The sequence below is a fragment of the Nannospalax galili genome, unplaced genomic scaffold (assembly GCF_000622305.1).
Source record: "Nannospalax galili isolate Female #2095 unplaced genomic scaffold, S.galili_v1.0 scaffold281, whole genome shotgun sequence".
Taxonomy (NCBI): Eukaryota; Metazoa; Chordata; class Mammalia; order Rodentia; family Spalacidae; genus Nannospalax; species Nannospalax galili.
In genome coordinates this window covers 396,201-414,932 of record NW_008349068.1, presented here as the reverse complement: position 1 = coordinate 414,932, position 18,732 = coordinate 396,201, and the positions used below count along the sequence as shown (strand labels likewise).

General features: G+C 41.0%; 1 protein-coding gene across 10 annotated transcripts in view; it reads right to left on the bottom strand.

Moving 5' to 3' along the window:
* Window positions 1–15,212, bottom strand: part of Abi2 (abl interactor 2) — a 142,622-nt gene extending 127,410 nt beyond the window's left edge. For 2 of the 10 annotated variants that reach the window (XM_017801376.2, XM_008846168.3), the window contains exon 1: window positions 14,868–15,211. In XM_017801376.2, coding sequence (XP_017656865.1) covers window positions 14,868–14,984 — 117 coding nt within the window. In that variant the 5' untranslated portion in view covers window positions 14,985–15,211. Of the gene's footprint in view, window positions 1–14,867 lie in introns of all 10 variants that reach the window. The other 8 variants (XM_008846160.3, XM_008846162.3, XM_008846163.3 and 5 more) reach the window with 6 other exon arrangements.
* Window positions 15,213–18,732: the final 3,520 nt, after the last annotated feature.

The following is an 18,732-nucleotide window of genomic DNA, read 5'->3' as shown; positions in this document are numbered from 1 at the left end:
TCTCTCTCTCTCTCTCTCTCTCTCTCTCTCTCTCTTTCTCCCCCCCTCCCTGGGGGGTGTGTATCATTTTTTTTAATCCATTCATCTGCTAATGGACATTGAAGTTGTTTCCACATCTAAGCCATTGTAAAAGAATGCTGAAAGGAGTATAAGTACAGAAATTTCTTAGAAATATTGTTTTGGGCTGGAGAGATGGCTCAGCGGTTAAGAGCACCGACTGCTCTTGCAGAGGACCCGGGTTCTACTTCCAGCACCCACATGGCGGCTACAAACCCTCCTTAACTCCAGTTCCAGGGGAATCCAAAGCCCTCTTCTGACCTCTGTGGCATTGCACGACACGGGTGCACTCACATACATGCAGGCAATATACTCGTACACATAAAATAAAAATAATAAATAAAATATTAAAAAAAAGAAATATTGCTTCATTTACCAGATGAATAGCCACAAGTCAGATATAAACCCAAAAGTGGGACTGCTAGATCACAATATTCTAGTTTTCATTTTCTGAAAAACTTTCATACTGCTTTCCAATTTTTTAATATTTTTATTTTATACATAGAAACGTTTTGCCTACATGTGCACCATGTGAGTGCAACACCCACAGAGGACAGAGAGGACATCAGATCCTGGAACTGGAGTTACCAAAGGTTGTTAGCCACCATGTGTTGCTGGGAACCAAACCCGGGTCCTCAGCAAGAACAGCAAATGCTCTTAACCACTGAGTCATCTCTCTCGCCCCCATATAGCTTTCTATAATGGCTCTGAAACTTCACATTCCCACCAAGAATTGCCTTTTCTCCACATCTTGCCACCATTCATCTCATCCTATGACAGTCACCCTTCACAGATGTGAGATGAAATCTCTCTGTACTTTTGATTTGTATTTCCTTAATGATTGCCTGTGCTGACCACCTTTTCACACACTATTGTTTATCTGTATGTCATCTTTAGGGGAATGTCTAATCAAGTCTGTGATGGTTAGTGTTAACTGTCACCTTGACAGACTCTAGAATCACCTGAGATACAGGCATCTGGGCATTCCTGTGGGGGGGTATCATGATTACATTACTTGATGTGGGACGATGTACCTTAATTGTGGGCAGGACTATATTCTGGACAGTAAAAATAGAGAAAGCAAGCTGAGTACTAGTATGCACACACTCATCACTCTGCTTCTTGAGTGTGGATGCAACGTGACCATTTGCTTCAAGCTCCTGCCACTTTGACTTCCCCACCACGATGGTTGTTTGGATGATTAAACTATGAACCAGAATAAAACTTTTCTCCCTTAAGGTACTTTTGTTGGTATATTTTCATCACAGCAACAGGAAAAAACTAAGACAATGTCTTGTGCTAATTTTATTTGGTTTGGGATTTATGTGATAGAGTTCTATGAGTTCTTCATATATTTTGTATACAAACACCTTATGAGAAACATGGTTAAGTTTTTCCTCCTAACCCACAGGCTGTCTTTTCATTACTTACTTTGCTATTTGGAAGACTTTTAGTTTGACATAGCTGTGCTTAATTAATAAATACTTGCTTCTGGTGTTCCCTATCCCTCCTCCCCTCCCTAAATATCATTACCAATACAAACGTGAAACAGGCTTTCTCCTGCTTTCTTCTAGGAATTTTACAATTTCAGGTCTTAAATTTAATAAGTCTTTAATTCACTTCAAGTAACCTTTTAAAATGTAGTATTATTCTGTGTGTGGTATGTAGGTATGCATGCCACAGGACATGTGTGGAGGTCAGAAGACATTATAGAGTCATTTCCCTTCCACTTTCATGCGGGTTCCAAGGATGTAACTCAGGTTACCAGGCCTGCACCTTTACTCACTGAGCCATTTCACCGGCCCTCTGCGTTAACTTTTATGTTTAGCATAGAGTCCAATCCCATTACTTCATATGTGGACATAACTGACCCAATATTATAAAGTGAAGATGCCATCTTTTCCCTAACATCTGGCCTCTACTATATACCAAAGAGTAGACAGCTCTACATATATAGACATATTTCTGGGCTCTCCATTCTGTTCCACTGGCCTAGGTCTATTTTTATGCTGGCATTATGCCACTTTGGTCATTTTACCTTTGTAGTATAATTTGAGATTAGGGAGTAAGAGGTTTCCAATTTTGTTCTTCTCACTCAACATTGTTGACTATTCAGTCTTTTGTGGTTCCATATAAATGTCAGAATTTTTCAATTTTTGTGAAAGGTTCATTGAAATTTTAATGACAGCAACCACACTGCACTTACTGACAACTCTGGGTAGTATGGACACGTTATTCACAATTCTTATAATTTATGACTATAAGTCTTTCCAGTTATTTGTGTCTTCCTCAATTGCTTTCATAGTGGCTTATAATCCTAGTGAACAGATCTTTCACCTCCTTGGTTAAGTCTATTCCTAAGCATTTTATTCTTTTTTTCTTTAATTTTTTAAAAAATATTCTCTTTGTTATTTTTATGTGTATGAGTGTATTGGCTGCATGTATGTGAGTGCACCCGTGTCGTGCAATGCCGCAGAGGTCAGAAGAGGGCTTCAGATTCCCCTAGAACTGGAGTTAAGGACAATTCATAGCCACCATGTGGGTGCTGGGAATCGAACCCGGGTCCTCTGCAAGAGCAGTCAGTGCTCTTAACCGCTGAGCCATCTCTCCATCCCCTGGCATTTTATTCTTTTTGATGCTCTTATAAAGGGACTATTTTCTAATTTCTTTTTCAGATAAAGTTTATTGTTAATATGGAGAAATACAACTGATTTTTAGGGGCTGGAGAGTTGGCTCAGCAGTTAAGAGCACTGACTGCTCTTGCAGAGGACCCAGGTTCGATTCCCAGCACCCACATGGTGGCTACAAACTGTCTGTCCTTAACTCCAGTTCCAGGGGAATCCAAAGGCATTGCACAACAGGGGTGCACCCACATACATGCAGGTAATACACCTGTACATACAAAATAAAAAATAAATAAAATATTTTAAAAATTAAACACAACTGATTTCTGTATGCTGATTTTTTGTATTCTGCAACTTTACTGAAATCATTTATTTCTAACAGTTTTTTATTTTATAGAGTCATGGTTTTCTATATATAGGATCATGCTTTCTGTCCCAATACCACCAAAAAAAAAAAAAAAAGGCCATGTTGCCTGCAAAGACAACTTCTTTTCCAATGTGGAAACCGTTTGTTTTCTTTCCTAATTGGCCTGACTAGGACTTCTAGAACTTTGCTACAGTACTCTGTTTAATAAAACTATGAAGACAGGGAACTCTTTTCTATTTCTTATTATAAAGAAAAAGCTTTCAGCTTTATATAGTGAGTATGACAGTTCCAGAGTATGATGTTAGCTCTGGGACTGTCATATATAGCCACTGAGGTCACAGAGGCATCTATCATAATAGCTGTAATCAAAATACCAGACAAAAACAAATGTTGACAAGGATACAGAATAAGTGAACCTTTGCTGGTGAGAATGCAAAATGATACCATAGAAAAGTTTAGGTCAGGAGTGGTGGCATACACCTTTAGTCCCAACACTAGGGAGGCAGAGGTGGGAGGATCTTGGCAAGCTAATGAGGTCTACAAACTGATTTCCAGGCTAACTGGGGCTATAGGGAGACCATATCTCAAAAAAACAGGTTCAATTCCTAGCACCCACATGGCAGCTAACAACCGTCCATAACTTCAGTTCCAGGAGATCCAATGCCCTCTTTTGACCTCCCTGGGCATTGCACAACATGGTGCACTTGCACACACACAGGCAATACACTAATATACATAAAATAAAAACAATAAATAGCAGGGCGTGGTGGCGCACGCCTGTAGTCCCAGCACTTGGGAGGCAGGGGCAGGCGGATCTCTGTGAGTTCAAGGCCAGCCTGGTCTACATAGTGAGTTCCAGGACAGCTGGGGCTACAGGGAGACCCTGTCTCAAAAAGACCAAAAAAAAAAAAAAAACAAACAAACAACCAATAAATAAAATATTTTTTTAAAAAAGTTTAGAAGTTTCGATAAAGTTAAGCATTCAGCAAGCCCACTATCATTTCTTTTCAAAGCCAAGGGAAACAACAAAGCATGACACTCACTTAAGGCCTTGCTCGATTCAGAAAGACTATTTATATAAAAGAGTAGCCAGAAATTCAGGTCTTGTACAAGACAAAAGGAGCCAGATAACTGCATCATGGCCGATAGGACAACACCACTGCTGAGGAGCCAATGCCATCCTGCAGCTGAAGTGTTAAGAGCATGCAGCTGTGCCCGAGAGGAGTGCAGCAGAAAGGCTTGTTTCATCATGACCAGGAATAGGAAACTACAAAGACAGCCTCCTTGTCAGTGTGGGAAACAAATGAGAAAAGGCTTTGTAGCTGCTTTCTCATCTGACAGTAAGTACAAAGGATCACAAGGTGCTCTGCCAAGACTCAGATCTGCTGCAAGCAAAGTACTTGTCCCATATGGATACATGTAAGGTCACTGGAGTACAACGATGGAAAGAACCATTCTTAAATTTATTCAAGAGACAATGAAGTCACATGTCCTACCAGCATCTCTAGACAAATGGTTATAGCTATGCATCACTGGCTAAATAGAAACAACCCAGAAATCCATCAGCAGGTAAATGGATAAATTCTAAATCTTCCCAACACTAGTTATCAACAACATAGAATGACCTGACAGAATGCAGTAACGCTAACAATTTTCAAAAGATTTATGCTAAGTGAAAGAAGCCAAACATTAAAGATATAACCATCTATCTATCTATCTATCTATCTATCTATCTATCTATCTATCTATCTATCTATCTATATTCTATAAATCCATTTAGAAGACACTGAGGAAAAGGCAAAAAAGTACAGGGACAGAAAACTATTTGCCAAATGCTGGGAAATGAAGGGAAGGACTAACTACAAAAGGTACAAAAGCCGGGCATGGTGGTTCATGCCTTTAATCCCAGCACTTGGGAGGCAGATGGATCTTTGTGAGTTTGAGGCCAGCCTGGTCTACACAGTGAGTTCCAGGACAGCTGGGGCTACAAGGAGACCCTGTCTCAAAAAGAAAAAAAAAAAAAAAAAAAAGTACAAAGAAAAGCTTTTATTATGGTGGCTACATGACTGTGTAAGGTTTTTTTGTTTGGTTTTTGCAGTGGGAACTGACTGGGAACTGAACTGAGAACCAAACACATGTAGACAAGCACACTACCACTGGGTTGCATCCCCAGTGCCTGTCTCTGTAACAGTTTATCAAAATTAATTACTCTCACACCCAAAAAAGATTGACTTGTACTCTAGTATATGTAAATCTCAATAAAGTTAACTTAAGAAATCAAATTTTGAGGGCTGGAGAGATGGCTCAGCAGTTAAGAACACTTGCTGTTCTTCCAGAGGACCCAAGTTAGATTCCCAGCACCTACATGGTGGCTAACAACTGTCCATAACTCCAGTTCCAGGGGATCTGACACCCACCCACTTCTGGCCCCTAGGGGCACTTCACGCATGTGGTGCACTTACATGCAGGCAATATACTCATACACATTAAAAATAATAAATATTTTATAAAGAAATCAAGTTTGGGGGCTAGAGAGATGGCTCAGTGCTTAAGAGCACAGGCTGCTCTTGCAAAGGACCCAGGTTCAATTCCCAGCACCCACATGGAGGTTAACAACTGTCCTTAACTCCAGTTCCAGGGCATCCAGCACTCTCTTCTGACCTCCACAGGCATTGCATAACACGGGTGCACCCAACAACACGCAGGCGTTACACTCATACACATAAAATAAAAATAATAAATTTTTTTTTTAAAAAATCAAATTTTGGGGGCTAGAGACCAGCACCCACATGGCAGTTAGCAACTGTCCGTAGCTCCAGTTCCAGGGGATCTGATGGTCTCTTCTGTCTTCCACAGGCATTGCACTTCACAGGTGCACCTACATACATGCAGACAATACACTCATACATATAAAATAAAAATAATAAAAAAATTTAAAAATCAAATCTTAGCCAAGCGTGATGGCGCACGCCTTTAATCCCCAGCACTCAGGAGGCAGAGGCAGGCAGATCTCTGTGAGTTCAAGGCCAGCCTGGTCTACATAGTGAGTTCCAGGACAGCTGGAGCTATAGGGAGACTGTCTCAAAAAGACCCAAAAAAATAAAATAAGATAAAAAATCAAATTTTAAAACAGTCAAGCTGTAATGATTTAATCCAAAGTTGTTTTATGACCCAATATTTCTTTATCAATCCATACTATCTGCTGAAAAAAAAATAAGAGTTAAAAATTCTTCCTTGCAAAATGACCACACTGTTAAATAATACATACAGAATGTATCACTCAAGGGCAAATAAGATGATTCAGCAGGGAAGGATGTTTGTCACCAAGCCGGACAACCGGAGTTTGATCCCACATGGGGAAAGGATGAGAGAATCCCACAAGCTGTCCTCTGACCTCCACAGGAGGTATGCTACAGCACAAGTGGACTGTGGCAAGCACAAATTCACACACACAAAAATAAAGTCAATTGTAGGAGAACACGCCTTTGATCCCAGCACTTGCAAGGCAAGAGCTCTATGAGACTGAGGCCAGCCTGGTCTACATAGCTACTTCCAGGCCAGTTGGGGCTATAGAAAGACTTTCCAAAAGACCAAAAAACAAAAGTAAAAAAAATGTTAATAAGCTGGGCGTGCTGGCGCACGCCTTTAATCCCAGCAGAGGCAGGCGGATCTCTGTGAGTTCAAGGCCGGCCTGGTCTACATAGTGAGTTCCAGAACAGCCGGGGCTACAGGGAGACCCTGTCTCAAAAAAGACAACAACAACAACAAAAATTTTCATAAAAAAGGAAACTGAGTGTCACTCAAAATATCTAATAGAAAAAAATTTGCAAGGGCTCCATTGGTAAAGTGCTTGCCACACAAGCATAAAGACCTAATTTCAGATTCCTAGTACCCACATAAAAATCCAGGTGCTGGAGAGGCAGAAACAAGTAGATTCCTGGAGCTTGCTGGTCAGTCAGGAGAGCCTGGCCCAATCAGTGAACTCTAGACTCAGTGAGAGATCCTGTCTCAAAAGCAGTGAGACCAAGGAAGATACCTGACACTGACCTCTGGCCTACGCAGGCATATGTGCAAATCTACAGGTAATTTCACTCTCTATATAATGCATAGATTTCAGTATATTCAAGAATGAATTCTGATGTTCAACTACTTAATGTTTGACCATAAGAACAGTGCACTGTGGCTTAATGGGCAAATATAAAAATGTCTAAGATATGGCCGGGCGTGGTGGCGCACACCTTTAATCCCAGCACTAGGGAGGCAGAGGCAGGTGGATCTCTGAGTTCGAGGCCAGCCTGGTCTACATAGTGAGTTCCAAGACAGCTGGGGCTACAGGGAGACCCTGCCACAAAAAAACCAAAAAAAAAAAAAAAAAAAAAAAAAAAGTCTAAGATATGAATCTATCTTCTAGAAGGCTTATATCTGGAAGGAAAAAACACAAAATCAAAGAAAATTTCAATATACTGCATGGTTCTTACATACCATTTCATTAATCCAGACACTAAGCAGTTCCATAAAAAATGTAATCATAAAGGCCTAATTTGGGGGATATTTTCATATCTATGAAGACTACTTTCATACCCACGGCCACAGATACTACTGTTTCCTACATTTTAAACGAAAGTTGGGTCTATGCTCAAAAGTATCTGCACCATACATGCTATGCATCAGCAGAATAACTTCACTTACAAATTGCTCTCTAGGAGAGAAAACTCTCAATAAGGGAAAATGATCACACATTCATCATATCACAGTAGAAAGAAAAAATAAATGGAAAGGTTATGTATTGTTTGGGACAATTTTGTGGCAGTCAACTCTTCAAGTAAGGGCAAAAAAAGATGCAGCTGGAGATCCTGGATCTATATAGATCACAAAGCTACTGAAGTACCTTGAACAAGAAGACACGGGAAGTACACAAATGATAAAGTTTTAAAAAGGGCAGGGAGCTCAGAGTACAATTTAGCGTGTTTTTATAATCTTGTCAAAAGTACTGAAGATGATGGTTTGTCACTTAAAACCCATTCACCAAAATATTTCTGCTGGGAAATTAGGACTAGTTTCTTAGAGAATGATAAACCTACACTGAGAGGAATTCGGTCTCCCTAACTTGGGCTGGCATCCACTTATTCAGTTCACTCCTCTCTGTGAACTGAGGGAAAGATATAAACGTCTGTCCTCAAATGTATACTCTCATGACTTCATCCTCATATATTCTTAGGTACATTATAAGATGCCTCCATTTGTGAACTCAAACCACAAACACAAATAATCTCATTCCTGTGAGTATGATTACAAACAGAAAAGAAAGCCAAGCCTAGCATCATTAAAAGTCTCTTAGCTGGGAATGGAGGCACATGCCTGTAATTCTGGCAAGCAGGAGACTGAGGCATAAGGACAGAGTTGGAGGCCAACCTGGGCTACATAGCAAGACTATCTCACAAAAAAACTCAAACAAAAAGTGCCTTCTCAAAAAAAAAAAAAAAAGTAGAGGTAATATAGAATCTGAACTTATTTCTATAAAATAATATGTAATATATTAGGAATATGAACACCAGATACACTTTTTATTCTAAGCATGGTTTTTGTTTTGTTTTGTTTTTTGCTTTATTTCTCTTTTTTGAGACAGGGTCTCACTATATAGGCCTGGCTGGCCTAGAACTTACTATATAGACCAGGCTAGCCTTGAGCTCATAGAGACCTACCAGTCTCTGCCTCCTGAGTACTTGGATTAAAGATGTGTGCCACCACACCCAATAAAAAGCATGTATTCCAATGCTTCTCATTAAATTAAAATTTTTAACCTTTGTATTATTTTACTAATTACTTTTTATGAAATTGATAGTAAACTATTTTATCATTTTATAAACTTTTCATTCAGTTTTTAATTAATTACGGGAGTATTCATGTGGACAAAGAGTAAACAGGGAAAGCTATTTAGTGAGATGTTTTCTATTATTTAAAAGGGAGAAGGGAGGCTGGAGAGATGGCTCAGTGCTTAAAACCATATACTTCTCTTGCAAAGGACCAAGTTTGGGTCCCACCATTCACTAATAGGCAGCTCACAACCAACTACAACTCCTGCTGCAGAGGATGCGATTCTTACACAGGCACTTGTGTAAGATTAAAAATAAATCTTAAAAAAAAATTTGGTGGGCGTGGTAGTGCATGCCCTTAATCCCAGCAGAGGCAGGTGGATCTCTTGTAAATTGAAGGTCAGCCTGGTCTACATAGTGAGTTCCAGGCCTGCTGGGGCTAAAGGTCAGCCCCTGTCTCAAAAACAAAAAAAAAAAAATTTCAGGGCTGAAGAGATGGCTCAGCAACCGGCCTGCTGGGGCTAAAGGTCAGCCCCTGTCTCAAAAACAAAAAAAAAAAATTTCAGGGCTGAAGAGATGGCTCAGCATCCTATTCTTGCAGAGGACCCAGATTCAGTTCCCAGCGCCCACATGGCAGCTAACAACTGTCTAACTCCAATTCCAGGGGATCCAACACCCTCTTCTGACCTCCATGGGCATTGCTCAATACAGGTGCACTTACAGGCATGCAGGCAATATACTCGTACACATAAAAACAAAGTATTTTTTAAAAATATATTTCAGGGGGTCTGGAGAGATGGCTCGGTGGTTAAGAGCACTAGCTGCTCTTGCAGAGGACCCAGGTTCAATTCCCAGTACTCACACGTCGGCTAACAATAGTCTATAACTCCAGTTCCAGGGGATCTGATGCCTTCTTCTGACCTCCTCAGCACTGCATGACACAAGTGCACTTACATACATGCAGGCGTTACACTCACACACATAAAATAAAAATAGTTTTTAAAAAATTTTAATACATTTCAGAAAAAAATTAAATTCTTAATTTTTGTTCCACATAAATCCATCTTATAGGATGATTCTGCCATTAATAAACAACAGGATTTTCTACCTAGGTATGTGAATTGCCACTACAAGCAGTAACTTCCTTTTATGTCACAAAAAGAGAAAGGTAGGGCTAGAGAAATGACTCAGCAGTTAAGAGTCTTACTGTTCTTGCAGAGGACTCAGGTTCAGTTCCCAACATACACCAAGTCAACTCACAACCTTCTGTAACTCTAGTTCCAAGGGACCTGATGCCCACTTCTGGCCCCCAAGGACACCAAGCATGCAGAGTGCACAGACATACATTCAGGCAAAACACTTGTATACATAAAGTCTTTTTTAAGAAAAAAATGTAAAAATGAACAAATTGGTCTTTCAGATTTAGTTTTGGAAAGTAACAAATATAACCTTACTTAAAATATTAAAATGACACATATTACAAAAGTCTTTAAAAAATATGCACGTTCCAAGTTAATCAGAGAAAACTGAAGATGTAGCTCAACTGGAAATGCTTGTCTAGCATGCACGTATCCCTGGTCCATAACACTGTATGAAACCAAGTGTGATGGTGCATGCCTATAATTTGCAACACTTGGGAGGCAGAGATAGACAGGAGGATCAGAAATTCAAGATCATCCTTGGCTGCACAGTAAGTTTGAAGCCAGTCATGAATATATGACTGTTTTAAAACAGAAATAAAGAGAAAATAAAGGAAGAAAAGAAACAAGTGTGGCGATAAAACATCTTTATTCTTTTTTTTAAATATCTTATTATTTTTATTTGATGTATATGAGTATATTGCCTGTATGTATTTAAGCGCATTCATGTCTTGCAATGCCCATGGAGGATGAAGAGGGTATCGGATTCCCCTGGAACTGGAGTTACGAACGGTTGTTAGCTGCCATGTGGGTGCTGGGAATCAAACCTGGGTTCTTTGCAAGAGCAGGCCAGTGCTCTTAACCACTGAGCCATCTCTCCAGCCATTTTTTTTTTTTTTTGGTCTAACTTTTCGTGTGTGTGTGTGTGCATATGTGTGCATGTGTGTGTGTGTGTCTATGTGTGTATGTGACTGTGACTGTGTCTGTGTCTGTGTGTGTGTGTGTGTGTGTGTATGTGTGTGTATTCCCACAGTGCATGTGGAAGCCCAAGTGAGGGAGTCCTTCAAGTGCTCTCCACCTTATTCACTGAGTCAGGGTCGCTCAGTTGAACCCACAGCTAGCAGATATGATTAGGGTATCTAGCCAGCCTACTTCAGAGTACTGGAATTACAGGAAGCTACCATGCCCACCCAGCATTTAAGTGGGTTCCAGAGATGCATCCTCATGCTTGCTGGCTGCACAGCAAGTGCTTTAACAGCTAAGTCATCTCCTCAGCCCCTACTAAGTAATTTTTAACAGCAAAAAATACAATCAAGCTGAGCATGGAAGTGAATATCTATGATCCCAGCACTCAGGCGCCAAAGGCAGGAAGAATACAAGTTCAAGTCTGGCATGAGCAATGTGGTGGAACCCTGTCTCAACAAACAAATAACAAAAATCAACCTTGTAAGTATTAACAAATTGTAGTTATAATTTTTCATCATCACACTTTAGAAAAACAACTTTGCTTATCATGTTTCCTAGAGGTTGATATAATATTGTCTATGTTTTTACTAATGAAATTTAAAATTCTAATGTTAACTCCATTCGTGGTTTAGAAAACAACTATTTACAACATTTCTCTATCTGCAAATTCTGTCTATATTTTAATACAAGTATTACTTGATCACACCTAATGCCCACTAGTATTTCTGAAGGGTAATTTTCTATGACAGAAAGAATTTAAACATAGTGCAAGTGTTTTCAAAACAACAATCATTTCCTTTTCCTTTGCTCAATTTTCACACTAATTATAACCCACAATTAGTTTCTTTTATTTACCTATTCTTAAAATTTTCTAGACATAAAACCAGATGTTTAGTGCTGAATAACAACAATTAAATATGATCAACACATTTCTCTTTTTTCTGCCTTAAAAAGCAAATTTTAATGCAATAAAATGAATGCTGAGTTAGTTAACTGGAGCTAGAAGCTAAAACATACTACCATAAAAAGGCTTAAACAGCCCATTTGCTCACAGATCCTGCCAGTTAACTTTCATGTTCATAGCATCAAAACCCCTGCTGATCAGTTCTTTAGTTATAAGAAATGCCAGCCAAATCTGCTGGCTCAGCACAAATCCATATCATCAGTTCTATTTATCAACTTTACTACAAACAAATCATGTAAGATGTATCATCTTGGGACAGTACAGTAATAATAAACCCAGTGAATCATACAATAAGTGATAACCAAATTGGTAAAAGTGTAACATTTACTTCAGATGTTAAATTGAAGTAGATCACTTAAAAAACAAAATCCATTTCTATGAAATCCCTATTTACACTTTAAATTATAAATGTCAGCATACACTGGGCTGAGGGTATAATTCAGTGGTAGAGTTAAGCATGCACAAGGCCTTAGGCTCAATCCCCAACACCAAAAACAACATGCCAACTCACTAAAATTTGACTCATGTTGCCAAAATAGCTACCAATGACAGTAACTTTCCTCTCCCTCTCCCTCTCCCTCCCTCTACCCCCTTCCCCTCCCTCTCCCCCTCCTCTCTCTAGGATTTTTAAGGGAGGGTCTCCCTGTAGCTTCAGCTGGTCTGCCTCTGCCTCCCAAGTGCTGGGATTAAAGACATTGCTCAACTTTCTTCTCTTTTGACTGGAATAACTGTGCTGATCTCTTTAACCTTTCCACTTTATCAATTCATGAATATTTACCTTGCTATAGCAATTGTAATCTATGAGGAATTATTCCTCCAAATTATAGTAATGTTCATCTTTCAAGACAGACAAATGTTCCTTTTTTATTGCTTACTGGCAACTGCAATCCAATAACTTTCCATCCCCCAATTTCTCTTCTGACAGGCAACTCTTTCCCATAATTCCCTACACAAGGCAATAGAATTAGTACTTTAGTCTTTTAAGTTTTTGCCTCTCCTAGAGGTTGTGAATCTCTGAAGATAAGCACATCTTCAACCAGTCCTACTCATGCACAATTCATTAGAGTTTAAATTAACCGTACTTGGCTTGTCCCTTAGTGTCCTCTAGGGATGAGTTCTAGAACCCCTCACAGATCCCAGCATCTTGGGATCCTCAAGTCTCCTACACGAAATTGCATTAATATTTGCATGTAACCTACCAGACATTTTCCCCTACACTTTAAATCTCTAGATTAAGTACAATACATAACAAAATATAAATGCTATGTAAATAGTTGTTATACTGTACCATTTAGGGAATGACAAGAAAAAGGCCATTTATGTTTATATCAAAACAATTTTTTTTCAAATACTTTCAATCCTCAGTTGATTGTAATCACCAATGTGGAATCTTCTAACAAGGAGGGCTCACTGTATATGGTATCAAATTGCTTACAGGTCAGCCTCCTGAATCAGCTACACTATGAAACTCTGAAGCCTGGGACTGTACCATCTGAGGTTCTGGGTCAATGAGATGTAGTGAAAATTAAGCAACAGAACCTCTCTGTATTTTTCCTGTACCGTTCTGTATTAGCAAAGTATCTTACAAATATATACATTTATGGAGGGTTTGTATTAATCTTTGAACCAACACACATTCTTTTCCTACTGAACATACACGTGCAACAATCTCTTTGGAGGGGAAAGAACTGAATTATGCCTGATCCATTCGCCAATACAAATGTTTACTACACAATGATTCAGAGTTCAGTGTATGTCTAATCAAATAAAATCTAATCACATTATCCTTGATTAACACGTGGTCCTTGAAAATTTAATGAACCCATAAATTCTAACACCTATTTTTAAAAAAATTTAAACTAAGATTTGACAATGCTTTCCAATAATATTGATGTTAAGCAGGGCACTGGAAAGATGGGGGGAGGAACAAGAAATTAGAAATAGGTAATAGTTTAACATACCACTACCATTTCTACCTTTATCCAAAGAGAATTTAAATGCGAACAGAAAAAAAAAATGGAGGCAAAACCTATAATTCAGCATAAACCCTAAGGAAAACAAAAGGCGCTGGATCTGCAAACCATCGGGTTTAATCTGTTATCCTTTCAAATCATTATTAAAGAATTTTTTTAAATTCATACAATTCTTCGATTCATCCACGACCAGCTGGTTCTCATCTCACCAATGGTCTCACTATTCTCTCCCAAACCCTCGCCCGCCTACACACACAGAGAGAGAGAGAGAGAGAGAGAGAGAGAGAGAGAGAGTGTCCCGGAGCCATACCAACCATCACCGGAAAAAATTTAACCATGTGGTTCATTTTCCTAATTCTCTACGAAAAACGGTCATAATTCTTTTTCCCATAGGAAAATTATCTATTCTAAAGGGACTGGGGAGGAAAAGCAGCTCATTATCAGGCAGTTTCCTATTTTCCATAGGGAGAAAAATAGCATTAACTTGTAATAAGAGACAACTGCTCTTCTACCGTGCCCCCTTTACCTAAAAAAAGAAGTTAAGGTTTATTGTTTTGTTTTGAGGGGGCATTCTCTTTGCAGTACCGGGGCGGCTAAGTCCCCAGAATTTGGGGAGGGGGTTAACCTATCAGTCCTTTTCTCATACCCCTGCAACTGAGCATGATTCCGTTATCTAGAAAACGCCACTCTGAGCCTCCTGGTCCATCCTGCACACTGACAGAGGAGGAGTGCGGGGACAGCGGAGCACAGCGGCGAGGAGGCGGGACGTCACACTCGCACCGCACCGCGGACTGCACAGGGGAGCGGCTCCCGGCTCCCAAGATGTTCTACGGACCCGGGTTCCCGCAGCCGCCGCCCTCGCCCCGCTCCCCACCACAGCTCCCCTGACCGAGCCCTGCGCGGCCTCCGCTGCTCCGTGGCGCACCCCACGACCTGCCGCGCTCGGGCCGGGAACGCGTCGCACCTGAATGTAGTTGTTCTCGCAGTAGTCGGCCACCCGCTCCAGATTCGTGTAGCTGTCGAAGAGGGCCCGGCGGCCCCCCGGGATTTCCTCTTCCAGCAGCATCTGCAGCTCCGCCATCTTCACATCCTCCTCCTCCTCCTCCCCATGCAGCCCGCAGAGGTAGCGGCGGCCGCAGCGCAAGGGAAGCCCGCGCCTGGGAGAGGAGGAGCGGCGGCGAGCGCAGCGGGAGCTCCGGAGGAGCGAGCAGCACCCCCCAGCGCGCGACCGGGGAGGGGGCGGCGGGCACGGAGGCGGGGCGCGAGCCGCGGGGCGGCGAGGATAATCACCGCGGCGACGGCCGGGCGCGCGCACGCGCACGCGCGCTCCCCTCCCTCCTCCCCCGAGTGCCTGAAAAAGATTCCCACCCTCGCCCGCGCCGCCCCTCCCCCACTTCCGGTGTCTCCTAGCAACGGGAGGGCGGGGGTCGGGATGCGCGCGGGCTGGCGCTGGGTTAAGCCTTGGGCCGTGCGCTGGTCTCCAGGCCCAGGAAGTCCCTCCGTTTCTTTGTTAGTCGGGTATGCGGCCTCCCAGCTCCCTGCCGGCTTCCCGCGGCGCTCTCCATTCTCCATCCTTGCGCCGGGTCTCGCCTTTGTGGAGGTCCAGGGCCTGAGGGACCTCTGCAAGTCTCTCTGAACGGAGCATGGTCTCTCCACATCCTCTGTGAAAGACCACACCTTCTCAGGACAGGCAGAAAAGCTCTCTCGATACTGCAGCTTTGAGCGCCACTGTAGACCTTATCTTCTACCTCATCCTCCCTGTTGCGGTGTAAATTGCAATTACCTAATCCCAAAATCAGGGCTTTTGTTTGTTTGGGTTTTGATTTTTGGTGGTTTGGGGGAGGTTTTTTGAAGCAAGGTCTGGTAGGTAGCCCAGGCTAGGATTACAGGCATGTGCTGTGATGCCCCAGCCTGGGCTTCCTCACTTCATTTTTTTTTTTTTTCTTCCTTGAGTCAGTATTTCAATATCGAAGGTGGTTTTTCTGATACTAATTTCTTTATACTCCTGGTTGTGATGTAAAATAAAATGAAAGCACATTGAAAAACACTACAAAAATTCAAGGTAGGTAATTCTGATCTTGCACAAGAATAATCTGTGCTTTCCAGATAGTGTATCTCTTTTCCTAAATATGTTTACCCCACACAGTGAAAGCTTGAAGAGAAAAAAAACAAACCAGCTGCAGAGATACTAGCATACTACCATGAGAGATAAATCATACTACCATGATTTATCTGTACTGTGAAAGTCCTAAGGGATGTCATCTTAGAGGCATAATTCAGAATAGAATCTGTAATTTCAACCATTCTTACTCTTGTGACCATTTGGCCCTCCTACAATCAATTTTCATTTAAAAAATAACCAGGTATCGTGTACACACCTTTAATACTAGCACTAGGGAGGCAGAGGCAAGAGGATCTCCTTAAGTGCCAGGCCAGCCTGAACTACATAGTTCTACACCAGCCTGGGCTACACAGTGAGAACCTGTCTCAAAACAAAACAGAAAATATATACCATACCATCACAAATTTGTGGACTAAAACCTCTGGTGTTAAATTAGCTTTATGATAAATTCATACTGATAGGTATGAGTACCCCTTCTGTTGCTGTAATAAAAAACACTGACAAAAACCAACTTGGGAAGGAAAAGGTTTATTTTAGCTTATATCTCCCAGGTCACAGTTCATCACTGAGGGAAGTCAGGGTAGGTACTCAGGGCTGGAAAAGTCTCACTATGTAGACCTGGCTGGCCTGGAGCTCACTTTGTAGACCAGATTGGTCAAGAACTCACAGAGATCTGCCTCTGCCTCCTGAGTGCTGTGATAAAAGGCATGCACCATCATGTTTGGCTTATTTTTGGTCGTTGCTATCAGTAACATTGATATAAAAGACATTGTATTGAATTCTGTGTTGTACTTGTGTTGCACTTGGTAAGTTAACTTACAAATGGTCATTAGAATGTTATGGATGCAAAAAACACAACTCTTACCTCAAAAGGGCTAAGATATAGTTATTCTGGAGCCAAATATGAGCAACCATAGATCAGAACACAGATTTAGATTAACCCCAAATCCATGTTCCAATGGGGTAGCAGTTTCATGAACTACAGTAAGAGAACAAAGAAACATACTTTTGATATTCTGCTATAGGCCTTAGGTGCTCTGTGACAGCATTCTTAGCCTTTTGGTTGGTTGGAAACTAGGGGTCTGTACATTCAAAGGATTTACCTAATACTCACTAAAGATGGCAGGTCACCTACAGAGAAGGGCAATAAACAGACACTAAGGCAACTTAAGATACCCCAGGATAATTTGGCCCTGGACTTGTAGCACCGAAGCTGCAATCAGTCAGTCAGTCTTGCAGAAGGCTTAGTAGCAAACACATGGTGTTTGGGAAGGCAAGAGAAGGCATGAGCATTGTGGAAGCCATGAGCGCTTTGGGTCCAGGAATGGCAAGACCAGCAAGAAAATCACTACTGCTAATTGTGGACAACTCTGATACTTTTTTGACTTGTGTGCATCTTACCCACCAGACCATTCCTTCTGTAGCTCAGGAAAGCTGCCTCTACCGTATCTGCTCACAATATCCCATAATCTCTGGGCTTTCACTGCTGTTCTTTGGATTCCATTCCTCTCCAAGTCTAGCTGGTTTGCAGAGTTAAGTTTATGATTATGAATAAAAACAATAGGAAAAAAATGAACTAATGTATACCAAGTTTTATTCAGAACTTCACATGTTAATTCTTACAAATATTGCAAAATAGGTTTTGTGATCTTCATTTACAGACTCAAAAACTAAAGCATAGAGAAACAAATATGAAATATATTTAGACTGCAGATTTAGGAAGTACACATTGGTTTGATTTTGCCAATGTTTTTTCCAATATTTCATGACAAATCACACTTCTGTTTTTTTAGCTCTATAAACACAGTGCTTAGCATTTAGATGCTAATAATGTCTATTGAATACTCATTATATAACCTCTTGTGGGAGGAAAGGTTAATTTCTATTCCACAAAGTAACTCCTCCATATTTACAGAAATTCATTAAAAGTATGTGTTGCCAAAGCCAGGTGTGGTGGCACATGGCTTTAATCTCAGCACTCAGGAGGCAAAAGCAGGCAGATCTCTATGAGATGGAGGCCAGCCTGGTCTATGTAGTGAGTTCCAGGCCAGCTGGGGCTACAGAAAGACCCTGTCAAACCAAACCAAACAAACAAAAAGCCCAAATAACAAAGATATGTGTTTCATGTGGTGGCACATGCCTAGTATCCTAGCATCTGAGGCAGAAAGATCCAGAATCCGGGGCCAGCCAGCCTACACTGTATATGGAGACTCTATCCCTCAAAAATGAAAAAAAAGAATATTTTTTATCTTTCTCATGACTAAACACGACCAATTTTTTCCATTATTCCTCATTATCTGTTTAAAAGAATTAATGTGGTAGAAAATAGGCAATATGTTAGAGATTTATCTAGGTCCAACCCCCAAATTTTGCCAATGAGGTAACTAAAACTTCAAAATGTTAAGTTAATGGGTCTGGAGAGATGGCTCAGCAGTTAAGAGTACTGATTGCTCTTGCAGGGGACCTGGGTTCGATTCCCAGCACCCACATGGCAGCTATGAACTGTCCTTAACCAGTTCCACAGAATCTGACGTCTTCTGACCTCCGTGGCATTGCACAACATGGGTGCGCTCACATACATGCAAACAATGCACTAATACACATAAAATAAAAATAATAAAAAATATTTTTTTTAAAAAATGTTGTTATTAAGCACGGTGGTGCACACCTTTAATCCCAGCACTCAGGAGGCAGAGGCAGGTGGATC